This window comes from Amblyraja radiata, chromosome 9 (genome assembly GCF_010909765.2).
Source record: "Amblyraja radiata isolate CabotCenter1 chromosome 9, sAmbRad1.1.pri, whole genome shotgun sequence".
NCBI lineage: Eukaryota > Metazoa > Chordata > Chondrichthyes > Rajiformes > Rajidae > Amblyraja > Amblyraja radiata.
Genome location: NC_045964.1, coordinates 34,145,935 through 34,165,829, shown reverse-complemented (window position 1 = coordinate 34,165,829; position 19,895 = coordinate 34,145,935). Strand labels below are relative to the sequence as shown.

At 42.2% G+C, this 19,895-nt stretch overlaps 1 protein-coding gene across 2 annotated transcripts in view; it reads left to right on the top strand.

Annotated features, from left to right (window-relative positions):
- trmt61a (tRNA methyltransferase 61A) overlaps positions 1 to 8,533 on the top strand; it is a 50,212-nt gene extending 41,679 nt beyond the window's left edge. For both annotated transcript variants that reach the window (XM_033027080.1, XM_033027081.1), the window contains exons 3-4: positions 1,229 to 1,495; positions 7,873 to 8,533. In XM_033027080.1, coding sequence (XP_032882971.1) covers positions 1,229 to 1,495; positions 7,873 to 8,198 — 593 coding nt within the window. In that variant the 3' untranslated portion in view covers positions 8,199 to 8,533. The remainder of the gene's footprint in view (positions 1 to 1,228; positions 1,496 to 7,872) is intronic.
- The last annotated feature ends 11,362 nt before the right edge of the window (positions 8,534 to 19,895 follow it).

The window sequence follows — 19,895 nt, the reverse complement described above, 5'->3', positions numbered from 1 at the left end:
TAACTGGAGGCCCACCAGATGTGAGAACAAATCCAATTTCTGAGAGTTATAACTTTGGTGAGAAAAACACCTGCTATTGCAAAAACACATGATTAGTATAGCAGCTTTAAAAGCCAGGGAAACCCACCATTGTCTGCACATTTAGTTTGCAATTTAAAAAAAAAGTTGTGTAGTGGAGCTTCTTGTGAATCTACAATTAGTCTGAAGAAGTGTCCCAACCTAAAACATCATCTGTCCATGTTCTCCTAAGTTGCTGCCTGCCTCGCTGAGATACTCCAGCACTTTGTGTCCTTTTTTGTAGTCCAGCATCTGGAGTTCCTTGTTTGTATATTTCACAGAAGATAGACACAAAATGCTGGAGTAACTCAGTGGGACAAGCAGCATCTCTGTAGAGAAGGAATGGGTGATGTTTCCGAGACCCTTCTCCAGACTAAGAGTTAGGGGAGAAGGTAAACTAGAGATATGGAAAGAGAATGTAAGGTGTGAAAGACAGATCAAAGCAGACGATGATCATGGAAATGTTAGCTGAGGGGAAGGTAATAAGAATATGGCATACGAACAGTAAAATGAATCAGGAGGTCAGTGAAACTTGCTGGTGAACGGGGGGGGGAGAGGAAAAGCAAGGCTTACTTGAAGTTAGAGAAATCAATACTCATACTGAGTTGTAGACTGCCCAAGTGAAATATTAGGTGCTGTTCCTCCAATTTGCGTTTGGTCTCACTCTGACAGTGGAGGAGACCCAGGACAGAAAGGTCAGTATTGGCGGGTAAGTTAAAGTAAGATCGCATTGATCCAGACGGACATTTGACAGCTCCTTCGTAGTGTTGATATGCTCCAGAATATCACTGTCCCCTCCCCTGAACTCACTAACTTCCATGTCCTTCACCAGAGTAAATACAGGTGAGAAATATTCACTTAAGACCTTGCCCATTATCTGTGGGCACCACACGTCTATGACCATTACACCCCAGTTGATCCCTTAACATTAATGTCGGCTCAATATTAGGGAAGTGATAAAGGCAGATCCTTGGCATACTTACTGAACTTCTGCACCAAGATAATTCTTGCCCTGTCTAACCTGTGCCCATTGGCAGTGCCTTGTTAGTTGCCTCCCATATCGCTCGGGTTTGATGCAGTAAATTCATTATTCAGCATTGAAAAATATTTACATCGTGCAATATAAATTTGTGGTGTTAAATAGAAATAATTCTGTCGCTTTTTATTGTAGGTACAGGAAGTGGTTCTCTTTCCCATGCAATCATTCGGACAATTGCACCAACAGGACAGCTATATACTGTGGAATTTCATAAACAGCGAGCTGAGAAAGCTGAAGAGGAGTTCTCTGATCACAAGGTAGATCATTTGGTCACGGTCAAAACGCAAGATGTTTGTAAAGAAGGCTTTGGAGTAACCAATATTGCGGACGCAGTTTTCCTGGATATTCCATCTCCTTGGGAGGCTGTTAAGTATGCAAAAACTGCCCTGAAAATAGAAGGTAAGAGAACAGAACCAAAAATAGAACTCTCAGAATTATGATTTCACAATAATTTTGATGCAGTCCTATTAACGTTAAGGAAGCCACAGCTGAGGAGAGAGGTTATATTGAAATCAAAGCAAATGGTAACAAGCCATTCACAAGAGTGAAAGAAGAAATGGAAGCTACAACTGGCTGTTTAGATCTAAAAATCTCTTGCATGAACTTGCTAGTTGCAAGAAGATTGTTTGTGATTAACGGAATTGTATAAATGGAGTTCCATTCAGCTGAAATTCTTTAAATGTTGTTAACTTGATTCAAAAGGCAGTTTCCATAAATAGGCAGGAGCGAACATGGAATAAATCTTACGCTTCAGCCAAGTGACTGAAATGTGAAATGAAGTTGTCTAAACACATTTTGCTCGTGATCCATGCCTGACTGGGTTCATATTCATGCTATAGGACCAGAATTAGGCCATTCGGCCACAAGTCCACAGATTCACCATCCTCTGAACAAAGAAATCTCCTTTCTAAAGATGCGTTATTTTATTTTGAGGCTATGGCCTCTGGTCCAAGACTCTCCCAATAGTGGAAACATCCTCTCCACATTCATTCAATCCAAGCCTTTCACTATTTGTTATTCCAGACCTTTACCTACCTAAGGATTGAACATTCATCTTAACAGAACACTCCACTTTTGTGTGTCTACTTTAGTATCCGTCTGCGTTCACCATGGAGCTGGTATTGATGCAGAGCATTATACAATTCATATATATCCCATATCCCCAATCTCTAAATTCCTTTTTCCCCATTGTAATCACCCTCATGTATTTGTGATTGCACGTGTCTCAATTTAATTTTAAAATATAATCTGTGCAAATTAAAGATGTCCTTGCCATCTCACAATGTTCATGGTGGAGGTACTAGAACTTTATGAAGACTCTTTAATCTCCATAGTGGGGACACCCTCCCTCAATGTGGTATTCCTTGACGAAATGTGATACAATGAACAGATGTAACAGGTGTAACTCAGCAGGTCGGGCATGGATAGGTGACGTTTTGGGTCGGTTTCAACCATCTGCTTCTCAAACAAAAACCCTTGCCTGTGTCCACCTATTACCTACCACACTTTGTCCTGCTTTTCCAGTCTCCCAGCTCTCTTTTTTCCCCTCTCTGCCCCCCCCTCCCCCCCCACCCGGGGGAGGCAGAGCGGGAACACAAACATAACACAATCATTCTTAGGATAGATAGATAGATAGATAGATAGATAGATAGATAGATAGATAGATAGATAGACAGACAGACAGACAGACAGACAGACAGACAGACAGACAGACAGACAGACAGACAGACAGACAGACAGACAGACAGACAGACAGACAGACAGACAGACAGACAGATCCTTTATTGTCATTCAGACCTTTCGGTCTGAACGAAATTATGTTGCCTGCAGTCATACACAGAATCAATAATAACAAAACATACAATTAACACAAATTAAACATCCACCACAGTGAGTTCACCAAGCACATCCTCACTGTGATGGAGGCAAAGTCTTAGCCTCCGTCTCTTCCCTCCTTGTTCTCCCTCTGCGCTGAGGCGATCGATCCAGGCCGAAGATGCCACTCTCCAGTCCAGCGGTATCTCCAGTTTAGAGATACAGCGTGGAAACAGGCCCTTTCGGCCCAACTGGTCCGCGCCGACCAATGATCCTCGCACAGTAACACTATCCTATACCCACGAGGGACAATTTTTACATTTACCAAGCCAATTAACTTACATACCTGTACGTCTTTTGGAGTACAGGTATGTTGGTTTCTGAAGAAGGGCCCTGATCCAAAACGTCACCTGTCCATGTCCACGATAGAGGCTGCCTGACTTGAGTTACTCTTTGTGTCCTTTTAGGTGAACAAAGATCTATCCAGTTACTATGAAATGAAAAGCAGGATTATAGAATAATTGTAAATATCTGACAATTGATAAACTGTAAAACAAACAAAAACTTTGGAAATCCTATAAAGCGAGTCAAAAGGTTGAAGAATACTTTCTGCTTTTGAATTTGAAAATATGGAATGTAAAGGCTCAATTGCAGCTAGCAATGTATTTCAGTCTGAAGAAGGGTTTTGGCCCGAAACGTTGCCTATTTCCTTCGCTCCATAGATGCTGCTGCACCCGTTGAGTTTCTCCAGCATTTTTGTGTACCATGTATTTCCTAAAGTTCCATTAGGCTGGATAAATTGCAGATTTTGAAACGTTAATCATCTGAGGTAGTTCCATTGCAGAAATAAATATTTTAAAGTAATAAACCTTGTCCATCTGTCTTTTGAAATTTGCCTGCTTTGCAGCACTGCAGGTTAGTGAAATTGAGTAAACAATTCGCAGGGAATTTGAGTCACGAGCCGAGGATTTGCAGTTTGTACTGTTCTTGCTGCTAATCCTTGATCTGATTTGATTGGTCTTTGTGAGTAATCTCCCTTCATCACTCACCCTTAAAGGTTGTGTTATGGATGAACAAAGACAAAATTTAGATCTGCATTTAATAGGTCATTGAAGCTTTCTATCGAGGCTTATTGTTGTAATTAGTGTTTTCCCTTTACTTAATGATCTATTAGTACAAAATTGTAGCCAATATATAGAAATTTTTGAAATAAGCATTACGCTGAATGTTTATTTCACTAATCGTTAACAAGGGGAGAGATAATCTTTTTATCATACTGACCATATTGCATGTTGGATTAGAACATAGAAGGTCACATGGTGCTGAGTAACTGAGCGCATCAGGCAGCATTCCCAGAGAACACGGATAGGTGACGTTTCAGGTTGAGACCCTTCTTCAGGACACATGAATAGGTCCCTTGGTCCACAATGTCTGTGCCACACTTGATGTCAAGACCAACTCATATCTGCTTTATTATTGCATAGAGACGGTTTGAAACAAATTGGAAACATTTTGAGAATGTAGCAGATAACAGATATGTCCCACAAATAGGCGGGAACATTTATTGCTCACTATATCTTGAACAATATTTAATTGTCAGCTGTTATGTATACAATTTATGTCCAAGAATTGACTGATGTGGACACATTTAGAATGTGAGGTTATCCATGCTAGAATGGAAACACACAAGGATTGTACGTTCAAGTTCAAGTGAGTTTATTGTCATGTGTCCCTGTATAGGACAATTAAATTCTTGCTTTGCTTCAGCACACAGAACATAGTAGGCATTTACTACAAAACAGATAAGTGTGTCCATATACCATAATATAAATATATACACACATGAATAAATAAACTGATAAAGTGCAAATAACAGAAAATGGGTTATTAATAATCAGAGTTTTATCCGAGCCAGGTTTAATAGCCTGATGGCTGTGGGGAAGTAGCTATTCCTGAACCTGGTTGTTGCAGTCTTCAGGCTCCTGCACCTTCTACCTGAAGGTAGCAAGGAGATGAGTGTGTGGCCAGGATGGTGTGGGTCTTTGATCATACTGCCAGCCTTTTTGAGGCAGCGACTGCGATAAATCCCCTCGATGGAAGGAAGGTCAGAGCCGATGATGGACTGGGCAGTGTTTACTACTTTTTGTACTTTTCCTCTCCAGGGCGCTCAAGTTGCCGAACCAAGCCACGATGCAACCGGTCAGCATGCTCTCTACTGTGCACCTGTAGAAGTTAGAGAGAGTCCTCCTTGACAAACCGACTCTCCATAGTCTTCTCAGGAAGTAGAGGCGCTGATGAGCTTTCTTGATAATTGCATTAGTGTTCTCAGACCAGGAAAGATCTTCAGAGATGTGCACGCCTAGGAATTTGAAGCTCTTGACCCTTTTAACCATCGACCCGTTGATATAAATGGGGCTGTGGGTCCCCCTCCTACTCCTTCCAAAGTCCACAATCAGTTCCTTGGTTTTGCTGGTGTTGAGGGCCAGGTTATTGCGCTGGCACCATATGGACAGTTGCTCGATCTCTCTTCTATACTCTGACTCATCCCCATCAGTGATACGCCCCACAACAGTGGTGTCGTCAGCGAACTTGATGATGGAGTTCGCACTGTGACTGGCTACGCAGTCATGAGTATAGAGTGAGTACAGCAGGGGGCTGAGCACGCAGCCTTGAGGTGCTCCCGTGCTGATTGTTATCGAGGCTGACACATTTCCACCAATACGAACAGACTGTGGTCTGTGAATGAGGAAGTCGAGGATCCAATTGCAGAGGGATGCGCAGAGACCCAGTTCTGCGAGTTTGGTAACCAGCTTGGAGGGGATGATAGTATTAAATTGTTAACATCGGTGTTCTCCCTATCAAAGCGGGCGTAAAACGCATTGAGCTCGTCAGGGAGTGATGTTTTGCCGACATTCGAGCTGCCTCCTGGTTTCGCCTTGTAGGAGGTGATTGCATTCAGGCCCCGCCACAGCTGCCGAACATCTGTCTCATCCTCCAGTTTGGAGCAGAAGTCCCTTTTGGCCTTTTTGATGGCCTTACCAAGGTCGTATCTGGACTTCATGTAGGCCACTGTATCATTGGAAGTGAATACCCTGTGTCTGGACTTCAGAAGAGTGCGGATCTCAAAGTTCATCCAAGGTTTCTGATTGGGAAACACTCGGAAGGTTTTTGTAGGGATGCAGTCCTCCACACATTTCTTTACGAAGTCTGTAACGACTGTGGCGTATTCGTTCAAGTCCGTTGCCGAGTCCTTGAACATTGCCCAGTCTACAGACTCCAAACAGTTCTGGAGTTGTTCCTCTGCCTCCCCCCCGACCAGCTCTGTACTGTCCTCACTTCTGGGGGTGCGCTCTTCAATTGCTGCCTGTAGGCAGGAAGAAGCAGCACCGCGGTATGGTCGGATTTACCGAAGTGAGGGCGAGGGATAGAACGGTAGGCATTCTTGATGGTGGTGTAGCAGTGGTCGAGGGTGTTAAGTCCTCTGGTGCAGCAGGAGACATGTTGGTGGAAGTTAGGGAGTGATTTCTTTCGGTTTGCCTTATTGAAGTCCCCAGCAATGGTGGTAAATGCCTCGGGGTAAGACGTTTGGTGTATGTTGACCACGGCGTGCAGCTCCTTCAGTGCCAGACGGACGTCTGCCTGGGGTGGGATGTAGACCGCGGTCAGGATCATTCTGCTACAGCTCTATAACAAACTGGTTTGGGTGCCCATATGTACAAGTATTAAAAGTTGGAATTTGTCCTTTATTGTACTACAAAAATACTCTTTGTCTAAATACTTAGTTAGCTCTAATCTGAAGTACTGCATTATTTTTTTTATGCAAATAATATTTTAGATCTAACTCTTGATTTTCCTACCGACTACAAAAAAGTTGCCTTGTTTGTTTTCCGAAAGCCGTTTAGGAGAAACTGCCATTGTAAACCCCATTCCATTGATAATGGTGGATTTGACATGCCAATGCATCTTGTATTCTTTATTTATGGAGTCGGCTAGAAATAAAAAAATAATGAAAGGGAGAGTTTAGTGCACATCCCAAAGCTTTTCAGATTCAGTATTCAATCGCTCTGCTATATACAGTATTGGCAATTTCATTTTCTCCTAGTCCTGATTGATTGTTTGATTTGAAAGATACGGCATGGAAACAGGCCCTTCGGCCTACTGAGTCCATGCCGGCCATTGATCACCCATTCAAGTTCAAGTGAGTTTATTGTCATGTGTCCCTGTATAGGACAATGAAATTCTTGCTTTGCTTAAGCACACAGAAAATAGTAGGCATTTACTACAAAACAGATAAATGTGTCCATATACCATGATATTCACACTAGTTCTATGTTATCCCACTTTTGTATCCACTCCGTACACACTTTTACAGAGGCCAATTTACCTCCAAATCCACATATCTTTGGGATGTGGGAGGAACCCCACACGATCACAGGGAGAACATGCAAACTTGACTGCTGCAATGTCTCGACCCAAAATGGCAAGTTGCACCTTTGCCTCAACAGATACTGCTTAACTGCTGTATTCTTCCAGTTTTTTTGTTCCAGAAGCTCAGTAGGCATACAATCTACAAAACTGCTTTGATTTCCAAAGGATTGAATTACATTCACAACTGGATTACACCATGTTCCATGGAGTCTTGGGTTGAGGGACAGGGGATTGGTGGTGGAGTTGGGAGAGGGATTTTTGGTGGGGATGTGGGGGTTTTTTTGGGAAGATGTAGAATCCTGCTTACAATTATCTTGTACAATGATTTAGTATGATTTAATGCTTTGAAAGGATGAAAGATGGAAACTTGGATTAAAAGTAAAGACGTTGGTGTGTATTAGAGAGCGAGAGAGAGAGAGAGAGAGAGAGAGAGCTTTAAAAGAATGACAGCCAAGGGAAAGTAATTTTGTTTGCAATGGGCAAAATAAACATGCTGCGTTTTAATGATTTTATCTTTTTTTATCTCCTTGCAGGTGGAAGGATCTGTTCTTTTTCACCCTGCATTGAACAAGTGCAACGTACCTGCCTTGCTATGACTGAGGAAGGATTTATTGATATCAGTACGTTTGAGATTCTCCTCCGAGTGTATGATGTAAGGACTGTGAGCCTGCAGCTCCCTGACTTTGGTGCAGCAGATAAAAATAACCAGGACACACCAGCTGATACTGTGAGCCAATCAAAGAGAAAGTGGTGCACTGATTCTCAACAGGGAACTACCCAGTTTAAAAGTGGAGCACCTCTAAGAGAGATGTCAGGTCATACTGGATATCTGACCTTCGCTACTAAATCCCTCTCCTAGCGACAAAGAAATGTTAATTATGAGCAATTTTTTTTTCTTGTCAATAAAGGTACAATTTAGAATCGATTCCATGGATGACATGGAATGAGTTCTATGAATGCTTGCCAAGAATGATGACAAATGCTTAACATTTTACTTTTGCAGAAAGTATAGCTTACTGTGAAAGAAATAGTATACATCTCAATGCAAATTCAGTACATGGGCTGTAAATGGAATGAGCCTGTGGGATCTAAACCACATAAATTCCATGTGGGCATGCTGTGTTGACCTTCTTTCATCTGTCCCTTGTTCCTTTTAGTTTAATTGACTTTCAAATAAATATTTTATATGCAGAAGAATATTAAGTGACTTGAGTTTATACTAAAGTTTGGAAATATTGTTACATCTACGCCACGGAGACGCAGCGGCAGAGTTGCTGCCTTCCAGCGCCAGAGATCTGGGTTTGATTCTGACAACGGTTGCTGCCTGTATGGAGTTTGTACACTCTCCCCGTGACTTGTGTTGGTTTTCTCCAAGTGCTCTGGTTTCCTCCCACACTCCAAAGACGTAGAGGTTTGTGGGCTAATTGACTTGGTAAAATTGTGGGGATCGCTGGTTGGCTCAGACTCGGTGGGCCTGTTTCCGCAATGTATCGCTAAGCTAAACTAAAAGGCCTGTTCCCGCACTGTATCTCTAAGCTAAACTATACAAGATCATGTGATTCATTTGGAGAATGATTGTAATATCTGGCTCATTTTGTGGTATTTGGCCTTCCCTGTCAACAATGCACTTTAGTGAAGGTTTTATGTGAAACTATTCAAAGTTTTCACTTGCTTTAAGCCACATATGTTGACATGGTTTAAAAATGTTGGCAAGCTAGAAAATTAATTTAAGATTCTATAGCTATAGATAGAAACCTATTAATATTGAAATGAAGAATATCCTATGTTGTTAAATTTGAAACACTAAGAGCCTTTCTAATGAACTAAACCACAGGATTTAATGAGGTGTTGGGTAGTGATATTTGACCCACTTAGCTCAACCTACTCTGGAAAGCAATGATCACCATTTAACTGGTTCTTGAATTACTTTAGCTTTTGTCTGCACAGCCCCACCTAGAAGAGCTATTTGGTAATTCTGTGTGAAGCAGTGTTTCCTGATGTCAGATATCAACTTGCATGGGACATTGCAGGTCATAAGGTCAGGCATGTTCACAATGTGCTATAGTCAATGAAGCACTTCTACAAAATGCTTTAGATCATCAGTGTTTAGGTGTTGGCTGAGATTTGCCCAATATATCTACAAAATTGCTTTCTCTTCAGATTATTAAAAAAGTGGCACAAAGTGCTCAGTGGGTCAGGCAGCATCTCTGCAGAACAGGGATAGGTGACGTTTTGGGTCGTAGCCTTTTTTCAGACTTATTCTCTTCACTATTTGTTTGTATCCACTGTTAGATTTTAATAGTTCAGAACCTTGGCCCTTTTTAATAAATGGAGATTTATTCTGATCATGTAAGGATATAACACCGGTACATTGGATAGGACAGGTTTTGAGGGATATGGCCAAATAAAGCCAGGTGGCATAAGTATAAATTGAACATGTTGGTCGGTGTGGGTAAGTTGGGCGGAAGGACCTGTTTCCACACTGTATGAGTCAATGTCTCTATAACACATTGTACAATAGAGGCTTAAAGTATAGATGTACAGTAATGATTTTGGACAGATAGTAGTTGGTGCTGAACTGTTATTAATTAATCATCGTCAATCACCTAGTAATTGAATTGCTTTCTTTGAACTAATCAAAATGTTAGATCTCTATCAGCATGAATCCATTCCAAAACTCTTGGCTTCTTTTCTGCTTTTGCAGACTGAAGTAAATAGCCTGCTCTCTGTTCAGTTCTTCACTGGTTGCCCGAGTCAGAAACTATTAGGTGTTCATGAGCTGCCAGGTTGCATTATGGTGTGCAATGAACAAATTATTATTGTAGGCATCAGCTACCAAGATGGCAAAACCAGTCAGCCCTTGCATTGTTTCAGCAGCAGATTTTGTGCTATTTAAAAATTCTAGTCCCAGTTCTACAAAAGAGAAGTGGAGTTGCAACAGAGTCATAGAGATGCGCAGTCTGGAAACAGGCCTTTTGACCCGCTGTCAGTATCAACCACCCATTTGTACAAATCCTACATTTTATTCTGCACACATTTCTCACTCCCCAACCAACTCGGATTCTAATCTTACATACCAGGTGAGATTTACACAGACCGTAATCTACCAAGCTGAATGCCTTTGAGATGCGGAGGAAACGGATGCACCCAGAGGAAACCTGCATGGTCTCAGGGAGAATGTGCACTCTCCATGCAAACAACACCCACGGTCAAGATTCGAACGCATGTCTTTGGCACTGCAAGGCAACAGCTGTGCCAGCTGTACCACAGTGTTGCCCCTGAACAGGTTTGTATATAAAATAAAACAGAGTCCCAATCTGGAGAAGGGTCCTGACCCGGAACCTATTCATGTTCTCCAGAGATGGTACCTGACCAGCTGAGTTACTCTAGCACTTTGTGTCTTTTTTAGTATGTCTCAGTTGTTTTATTTTCACCACACAGGTTTTCAATGGAATTTCCCCTATTACAGCAACCACCTGCAATCTGACCACCTAATATCCCATCATGATAAGATTAAACCAAAACAAGGGGAAAATGTTGAAGAAAACTAAATTTGACCCATGGCGGCAATTTATATTTTAAAGTCCACATTTCTTGTGGACTTTGATGAATGGTGACAGCAGACAATAAAGAACCATTGAGGATGGATAGCATAAGCTCCATCGCAACTTAAAAAACACTCCAGGCAAATATGACTTTATAAACACTGCCAGGCAGGACTAGTGTAGATGGGGCAGCTTGGTCAGCTTGGTTAAGTTAGGCCGAAGGACCTGTTTCTTTGCTGTATGACTATGACTCTCGCTATGACTTTAAATATTACTGAATTACTTATAAGTGTTCAGTAATTTAAGGATCTTGCCTCATTTTTGTTTTAGCTTAATTCAGCTTAAAGGGCCTGCCCCACTGTATGAGGTAATTCAAGAGCTCTCACGAGTTTAAAAGAAAATCAAACTCGTGGTAAGTACGGAGAATGTACGTAGCGGCTACATTGGAGCACGTGGATGTCTCGTAGCGGCTCGTAATGTTAACGACTGGTACTCGGGAAACGCGGTAAATCGTGACGTTTTTTCAGCACTGAAAAATGTCCACGAGAGCCCCGAGTACCTACGAACGGCTATTTCCGTAATTCTCCGAGTTCGAATCAGGGAAAACTCGGGAGAACTCTTGAATTACCTCGTACAGTGGGACAGGCCCTTAAGTAATACATATTCTGGTCAGGCTGCTGTTCAACAACAGCTCGACTTTCAGTACTAACGTCCCCTCCAAGGGTATGACTAAGCTCCAAGACTTGGCTCTATACCTCCCTTTGCAACTGGATACTTGACTTCCTCATTGGCAGACCTCGATGCAGATTAGTAACAGCATTTTCCTCCTCACTGACCATCAGCACAGATGCATCACAAGGCTGCGTGCTTAGCTGCCTGTTCCAACCTTTACACACGTGAACTATGTGGCTAAGCACGGCTCCAATGACATCTATAAATTTGCCGGTGACACCACCGTTGTTGGTTGAATCGCAGGTGGTCATGAGTCAGCGTATTGGGGAGAGGTGGAACACCTAGGTGACTGGTGCCACAACAACATAACAGAACCAAGGAATCAACATGACAGATTTCACTAGTTGGTGGAGAGAGATGGCAGCTTCAAATTCCTGAGCATTAACACCTCGGCTGACCTGTCCTGGCCCTACACATTGATTTTGGGCAGCACAGTGGTGCAGCGGTGGAGTTACTGCCTTCCAGCGTTTGATCCTGACTGGGTGCTGTCTGCATGGGGTTTGTACGTTTAATTTAGTTTAGAGATACAGGGCTGAACCGGGCCCTTTGGCCCACCGAGTCCACGCCGACCAACGTTCCCCACACACTAATGCTAGTTCTACACACACTAGAAACAATTTACAATTACACCAAGCCAATTAACCTACAAACCTGTATGTCTTTGGAGTGTGGGAGTAAACCGGAGGTCACAGGGAGAATGTACAAACTCCATGCAGACAATAGACACCACTCATGGTCAGGATCGAACCCGGGTCTTTAGTGCTATAAAGCAGCTACTCTACCGCTGTGCCTGTGTGGGTTTTCTACAGGTGCTCCGGTTTCCTCCCACACTAAAGATGTACAGGTGTGTAGGATAATTGGCTTCCATAAAATTGTAAATTGTCCCTAGTGTGCCTGGGGTGATCGTGGGCCAAAGGGCCTGTTTCCACACTGTTTCTCAATAGTCTAGTCATAAATATGCACCTTTTTGGAAACCAGCATCTGTAGTTCTTTGTTTTTACATTTTGACAATAAACTCAACGACTAAAATTCCATTCAATTTGATGTATTAATTGGGCAGGTGCTGGTCAGGTCAGGCAGCATCCCTGGAGAACATACAGGATTTGCTGAATTCCTCTCAAAATGGAGTAATTCAGCAAATATATGCGCTAACTGATGTCAGAAATCGATGGTATTTCCAAAACACTAATTTCTCTCAAATCAGAGTGAAGAACCAAATATATTGGAATAGTTTAATCCTTTTAAGTTCATAAGATGTAGGAACAGAAACAGGCCATTTGGCCCTTCTAATCTGGTCCTCAATTTGATCATGGCTGGTCTATTTTTCATTCTCAATCCCTTTCTTCTGCCTTCTCTCTGTAACCTTTGGCATCCTTCCTCATGGATGGCGCAATAGGCAGCACAGTGGTGCAGTGATAGAGTTGCTGCCTGACAGCGCCAGAGACCCGGGTTCCATCCAGACTATGGGTGCTGCCTGTATAGATTTTTTACATTCACCCTGTGATCGGTGAGTTTTCTCTGGGTGCTCTGGTTTCTTTCCACAAAGATGGAAACAAATGGACAGATTTATAGGTTAATTGGCTTCTGTAATATTGTAAATTATCCCTAGTGTGTAGGATAGTGCTATGTGAGCGGTGATCGTTATTCGGAGCGGACTCGGTCGGCTGAAGGGCCTGTTTCAGTGCTGTATCTCTGAAGTCTAAAGTCTCTAGTGTGTAGCATAGTGCTAATGTATGAGATGATTGTTGCACTCGGTGGGTCGAAGGGCCTGTTTTAATGCTGTTTCTCTAAAGTCTAATTAAAAATCTATCAATTTCCGCTTTAAAAATACCTAATGACTGTCGGATGTGACAATGAATTCCACAGATGCACCACCCTCTGACTAAATAAATTCCTCCTCATCTTCAATCCAAAGGTACATTGATTTATTCTGAGGCTGTGCCTTTTGGTCTTAGACTCGCCCACTAGTGGAAGCATCTTCTCCACATCCACTCTATCTAGGCCTTTTGGAATTACAGCCAGCATTTCCAGCGGTAATATATATTCATCATAGTCCAATCTGGCAGTTTATGGCAATATCTGATGAACTAAAGCCATCCAAGTTAAATTAATCTTGTACTCTGCACCTAAATTATGGAAACCTCATATATCATCTTTAATAACTCTACTGATATCTGAATGCAGATTGTTTTCTCTTAATATGCCGAAGTTCAAATGGTGAATAGTCACTACGACATCCAACTTGAGATGCATATCTCATCTGGATGATTTTATTTATGACAATAACCAGCAAATAAGTCCTTCCTGGAGGAGATCGAAAATAATACAACAGTAAACTATATATAGAAACAATAGCATTTATTATTAAACCAGGATGGTGTCAGCTCTGATAGAATCTGCATCCTGTATCAGAAGTATTATTATGTATTTGCCACAGTTTGTGTTATGTTAGTGACTGATTCATATTTTCTCCATCTGTTTGTTTCTTTTTGCAAACAATTGGTTACTATGGATAACAAGTTGCTAATGAAAGGCCTAGATGGAGTGGATGTGGAAAGGATGACAATAAATAAAGCGAAAGCAAGCCAAAAGGTAATGCCCATAGGATCCAGGGCAATGAGGTAAATTGGATCTGAAATTGCCTAAGTGATAGGAGACGGGAAATGATTGTCAGGAGTTGTTTTTGCAATTGGTAGCTTGTACCTCAGGGGTTGATGCTTAGTGCTTTGCTGGATCTGAATGTAGGAGGTTGACATTATGCAAGTTTGCAGAGGACATGAATACTGGTGATGGCGTTGTGGCGAGGACAGTCATTTTCAGCTTCAGAATGAGATTGATTTGGTAAAATAGGTAAACCAATAGCAAATGGAATTTAAACCTAACAAATGTAAGAAGACAAAATGTGTAGGAAGAAACTCCAGATGCTGGTTTACACCAAAGATAGACACAAAAAGCTGGAGTAACTCACCGGGTCAGGCAGCATCTCTGGAGAAAAGGAATAGGTGACGTTTCGGGTCATGTCCCTTCTTCAGACTGAGAGTCAGGGGAAAGGGGAACGAGAGATATAGATGGTAAATAGAACATGAATGAAATATATGCAAAAAGCATATTTCCTTGATCAACGTGGGGTTTTTTTGGGTGTGGGAGAACACTTGATTGAGGATACACAATTATGCTGGGCATAGATAGTGGGAAAAAAAATTCTACTTTTGCAGATGTATCTCTAATCAGAGAGCATAGATTTAAGATCCGGGGGGTTGAGCAAGATTGGTTTATTATTGTCACATGTACCAAGAAAGAGTGGAAAGATATTGCCCTGTATGTTATTTGGGTCGATCATACCATACATGAGTGCAACATATAGTGCAGATGGGAAAATAAACGGAGGGAAAATATAGTGTTGCAGCTACAATGAAAGTGCAGATAAAAAAATAAGTATGAATGTTGTAGTGAGGTAGATTGTGAGATCAGAGATATATCCTTTCAACCAGGGGATAGTTGAAATCTAGAATACTATCTGAATGGGTTGTGGAGCTATATCATCTTTCAAACTGTAATAAGTATTTACAAGAGCCTTTGAAAGAATGTTGCACAGAAGGCACTGACCAAGCAGAGTGCTGGACAAGAGGATTAGTACAGATAGACAATAGACAATAGGTGCAGGAGTAGGCCATTCGGCCCTTCGAGCCAGCACCGCCATTCAATATGATCATGGCTGATCATCCACATTCAGTACCCCGTTCTTGCCTTCCCGCCCTTTTCCCTGACTCCGCTATCTTTAAGAGCTCCATCTAACTCTCTCTTGAAAGCATCCAGAGAATTGGCCTCCACTGCCTTCTGAGACGGAGAATTCCACAGATTCACAACTCTGGGTGAAAACATTTTTCCCCATCTCTGTACTAAATGGCCTACCCCTAGTTCTTAAACTGTGGCCCCTGGTTCTGGATTCCCGCAACATCGGGAACATTTCCTGCCTCTAGTGTGTCCAATCCCTTAATAATCTTATATGTTTCAATAAGATATCCTCTCATCCTTCTAAATTCCAGTATACAAGCCCAGCCGCTCCATTCTATCAACATATGACAGTCCCGCATCCTGGGAATAAACCTCGTGAACCTACGCTGCACTCCCACTATAGCAAGAATGTTCTACCTCAAATCTGGAGACCAAAGCTGCACACAATACTCCAGGTGTGGTCTCATTAGGTCCCTGTACAACTGCAGTAGAACCTCTTTGCTCCTATACTCAACTCCTCTTGTTATGAAGGCCAACATGCCATTAGCTTTCTTCACTGCCTGCTGTACCTGCATGCTTACTTTCAGTGACTGATGAACAAGGACCCCCAGATCTCGTTGTACTTCCCCTTTTCCCAACTTGACACCATTCAGATAATAATCTGTCTTCCTGTTTTTGCCACCAAAGTGGATAACTTCATATTTATCCACATTAAACTGCATTTGCCATGCATCTGCCCACTCACCCAATCTGTCCAAGTCACCCTGCATCCTCATAGCATCCTCCTCACTTCACACTGCCACCCAGCTTTGTGTCATCTGCAAATTTGCTAACGTTACTTTTAATCCCTTCATGTAAATCATTAATGTATATTGTAAATAGCTGTGGTCCCAGCACCGAGCCTTGCCATTCTGAAAATGACCCGTTAATCCCTACTCTTTGTTTCCTGTCTGCCAACCAATTTTCTATCCATGTCAGTACCCTACCCTCAATACCATGTGCTCTAATCTAATCTCCTATGTGGGACCTTGATGGTACAAGATGACTGCCCAAGAGGTCTGAAGAAGGGTCTCGACCTCAAACGTCACCTATCCATGTTCTCCAGGGATGCTGCCTGACCCGCTGAGTTACTCCAGCATTTTGTGTATTAACCAGCATCTACAGTTCACTTGTTTCATTCATTCCCTCCACCTGGTTGCAGTGTGTGTCATCTGCAACATGCACAACAGTTATCTGCTTCATGTCTCTGACAGCACTTGTCAAACCCATAACCACTATCAGCAAGAGAGCAAAAGCTTCCAGGCACATGTGACACCACCAGTTGCACGCTCACCTCTAAATCACACGGAAATGTGTTTCAATCGTCCACTCCAGCTGGATCTAAAGCTTGCGAAAACAAGGAATTGTAGATGCTGGTTAGTGCTATAGTAACTCAGCAAGGTCAGGTAGCATCTCTGGAGAACATGGACTCCAACACTTTGTGTCTTTTCTTGCTAAACCAGCGTCCACAGTTCCTTGTTTCTACATCTGGGCTGAAGACCATATTTCCATGCTGTATGGTTCTGACTTTTTAAGCACCATGTTTTGGTACATAACTAAACTCAGAAACGGTAGGTGGGTCATCAGTAATCTATGAACAATTCAAATCAAACTTCAGTATGTCTCAAAATAAACCCTTTAGTATATCAGGGTGGCCAGAGTGGGGCAGCAGTAGAGTTGTCATGTTGAAGACCTCCTTCGACCTCTTTCGACTATGTTGAAGACTAGCTTCGACAAGCTGCGACTAACTGCGACTAACTTCTGGAAAACTGGACACCGAATAGTGGAGAGTGAAGACGACCTCCCTTCGACTATGATGAAGACTATCTACGATCACCTTCGACTACCTACGACTAACATGCCGACCTACTACGACCTACGAAGACCTACTACGATCTACTACGACTAAACCTACGAGTAATAAAAGTATCGATATTTTTTTTCCATGGCGACCTTTTTTTACTCGCGGGCATTTTTTGACATATTGAAAAAAACGCCGCGACCTACCAAAGGTAGACACAAAGTGCTGGAGTAACTCAGCAGGTCAGACAGCAGCACTGGAGAAAAAGAATGGGTGAGGTTTCGGGTTGGGACTCATCTACAGTCTCCATGCTGAAGAAGGGTCCCAACATGAAATGTCACCTATCCTTTTCTTTCAGAGATGCTGCCAGATCCCCACTGAGTTACTCTAGAACTTAGTGTCTGTCTATGGGATAAACCAGCATGGAGTGGATATTATACATAGCAGAAATGAGGGATAAGTCACATATGGATGATTAAAATGTCTGAAGAAGGGTCCCGACCTGTAACGTCACTTATCCTTTTTCCCGGAGATGCTGCCAGACCCACGCTGAGTTACTCTAGAACTCAATGTCTGTCTTTGGGATAAACTAGCATCTGTTGTTCTTTATTTCTACTGACTAAAATAATTGTTGGATTTGTACATATGGCCAACCATGTTTTATCCATTTACAGGTGTCTGCCATGACCAACATTTCTTACCCATCCCTAATTGTTCTTGAAGATGGTAAATAAAGACATCTTAAACCTCTGCAGTTCTTCGCGTGAGTAGAGAGGTTCCTGGATTTAGAGAAAGTGATTATAAAGAAACGTTGATTGATTTCCAAAGTGGAATGTATGGGCTTTGATGTGATGATCCCATGTTTGTTCAGTGATGACAGCAATAACAGATTTGGGTTTGGATGGATGTGGGTTATATGCAGGCAAATAAGTGATGTCTTAGTGTCGTGTACAGCACAGACATTGTGGGTCGAAGGGCCTTTTCTTGTGCTGTAATGATTTATGTTCTTTATGGGTGGTACTTTTGAGCAGCCTTGGCAAGTAGGTGCCACACACTTGCATGTTCTAACGGTGGTGGAAAGAACACATTTAATGGATGGGATCACAATTAGGTGGTCTCATTCATCCTAGATGTTGAGCCTCTAATTGGATATGCTCTCATTCATTTATTCCATTCTGCTCCTGATATGTGTCTGTAGATAGTGGAATGACTTTGGGGATTCAGATGAGTCACTAACTGCTGGATAACAGCCTCAGTTTAGTTTACTTTAGTTTAGTTTATTGTCACCAAGGTACAGTGAAAAGCTTTATTTGTTGCGTGCTATTGCAATCAAATCGTCCACCCTGTACACTTACAAGATAAAGAGAATAACACTTAATGCAAGATAAAGTCCAGTAAATAGACACTAAATGCTGAATTAACTCAGCAGGGCAGGAAGCATATTTGGAGGAAAGGAAAGGGTGATGTTTCAAAGATAGACCGAAGATAGACACAAAATGCTGGAATAACTCCGGGTCAGACAGCATCTCTGGAGAACAAGGATAGGTGACGTTTCAGATCGGGACCTATACATCTTCTGCACAGATGCTGCCTGACCTGCTGAGTTACTCCAGCATTTTGTGTTAAGTTTTGCATAGATTCAGAAATTAAGTAGCAAGTGTATTTTGAGAATCGTACAGGATGCAAACTATTCTGGAAAGAAGGATTACACACTGCCAATGCTCTCATGTCTCCCTCGCCCAGCACTAACTTTATAGCTTTAATTATGGAAGCATGGAAAATAATTATGGGTTTCATAATTTATAATGGTTTTCATCCAACCAGAATTAACCTTGATAAAATGCTTTAGAGATGAACTCTATAGATTTTATTGTTTTGCAACAGTATCCTCTTGCAGTGCTGTGAAAATAAAATGCTTGATATTTGGTAAAAATTGCATTGTAATCCAAAGAGGAAAGGCTGAGACAGGCTGTTACACTGGGATTTCAGCTTGGTGATGAGAGCTTGATTTTACAGTGACTCTTCAATCACTTTATGGGGCCATCTAAGTTTTGTATGGACATGAGCAACTTGATTCAGTTTAATAAAAATGTTTACCTAAGTGTTAAATAAAAAGGAACTGGAGATGCTAGTTTATACCAAAGATAGACACTAAACGCTGGAGTAGCTCAACGGGTCAGTCAGCATCGTCGTCAGGGCAGTCATCAAGGCACAGCGGTAGAGTTGCTGCCTTACAGCGAAAGCAGCGCCGGAGACCCGGGTTCGATCCTGACTACGGGTGCTGTCTGTACGTGGTTTGTACGTTCTCCCCGTGACCTTCGGTTTACTCCAAAGACGTACAGGTTTGTAGGTTAATTGGCTTGGTAAATGTAAAAATTGTCCCTAGTGTGTGTAGGATAGTGTTAATGTGCAGGGTCGGCGAGGACCCGGTGGGCTGAAGGGCCTGTTTGCGGGCTGTATCTCTAAAACAAAAAAAACTAAAAACATGAACAGGTGACTTTTCGGGTCGGGACCCTTCGTCAGACTGATTGTAGAGAGGAGGCAGGACAAAGTAATAGGTTGGTGGAAGTGAGGAGTGCTTTTTGATAGGCAGTTGTTTGGACAAAGGCCAGAGATGAAAGGGCAGAAGTTGGTGTATTATGAAGCTGGAGGAAGAAATGGAGGGGGAGGGAAAATGGGTGCGAATCAAGGTGGGGAACAGGAG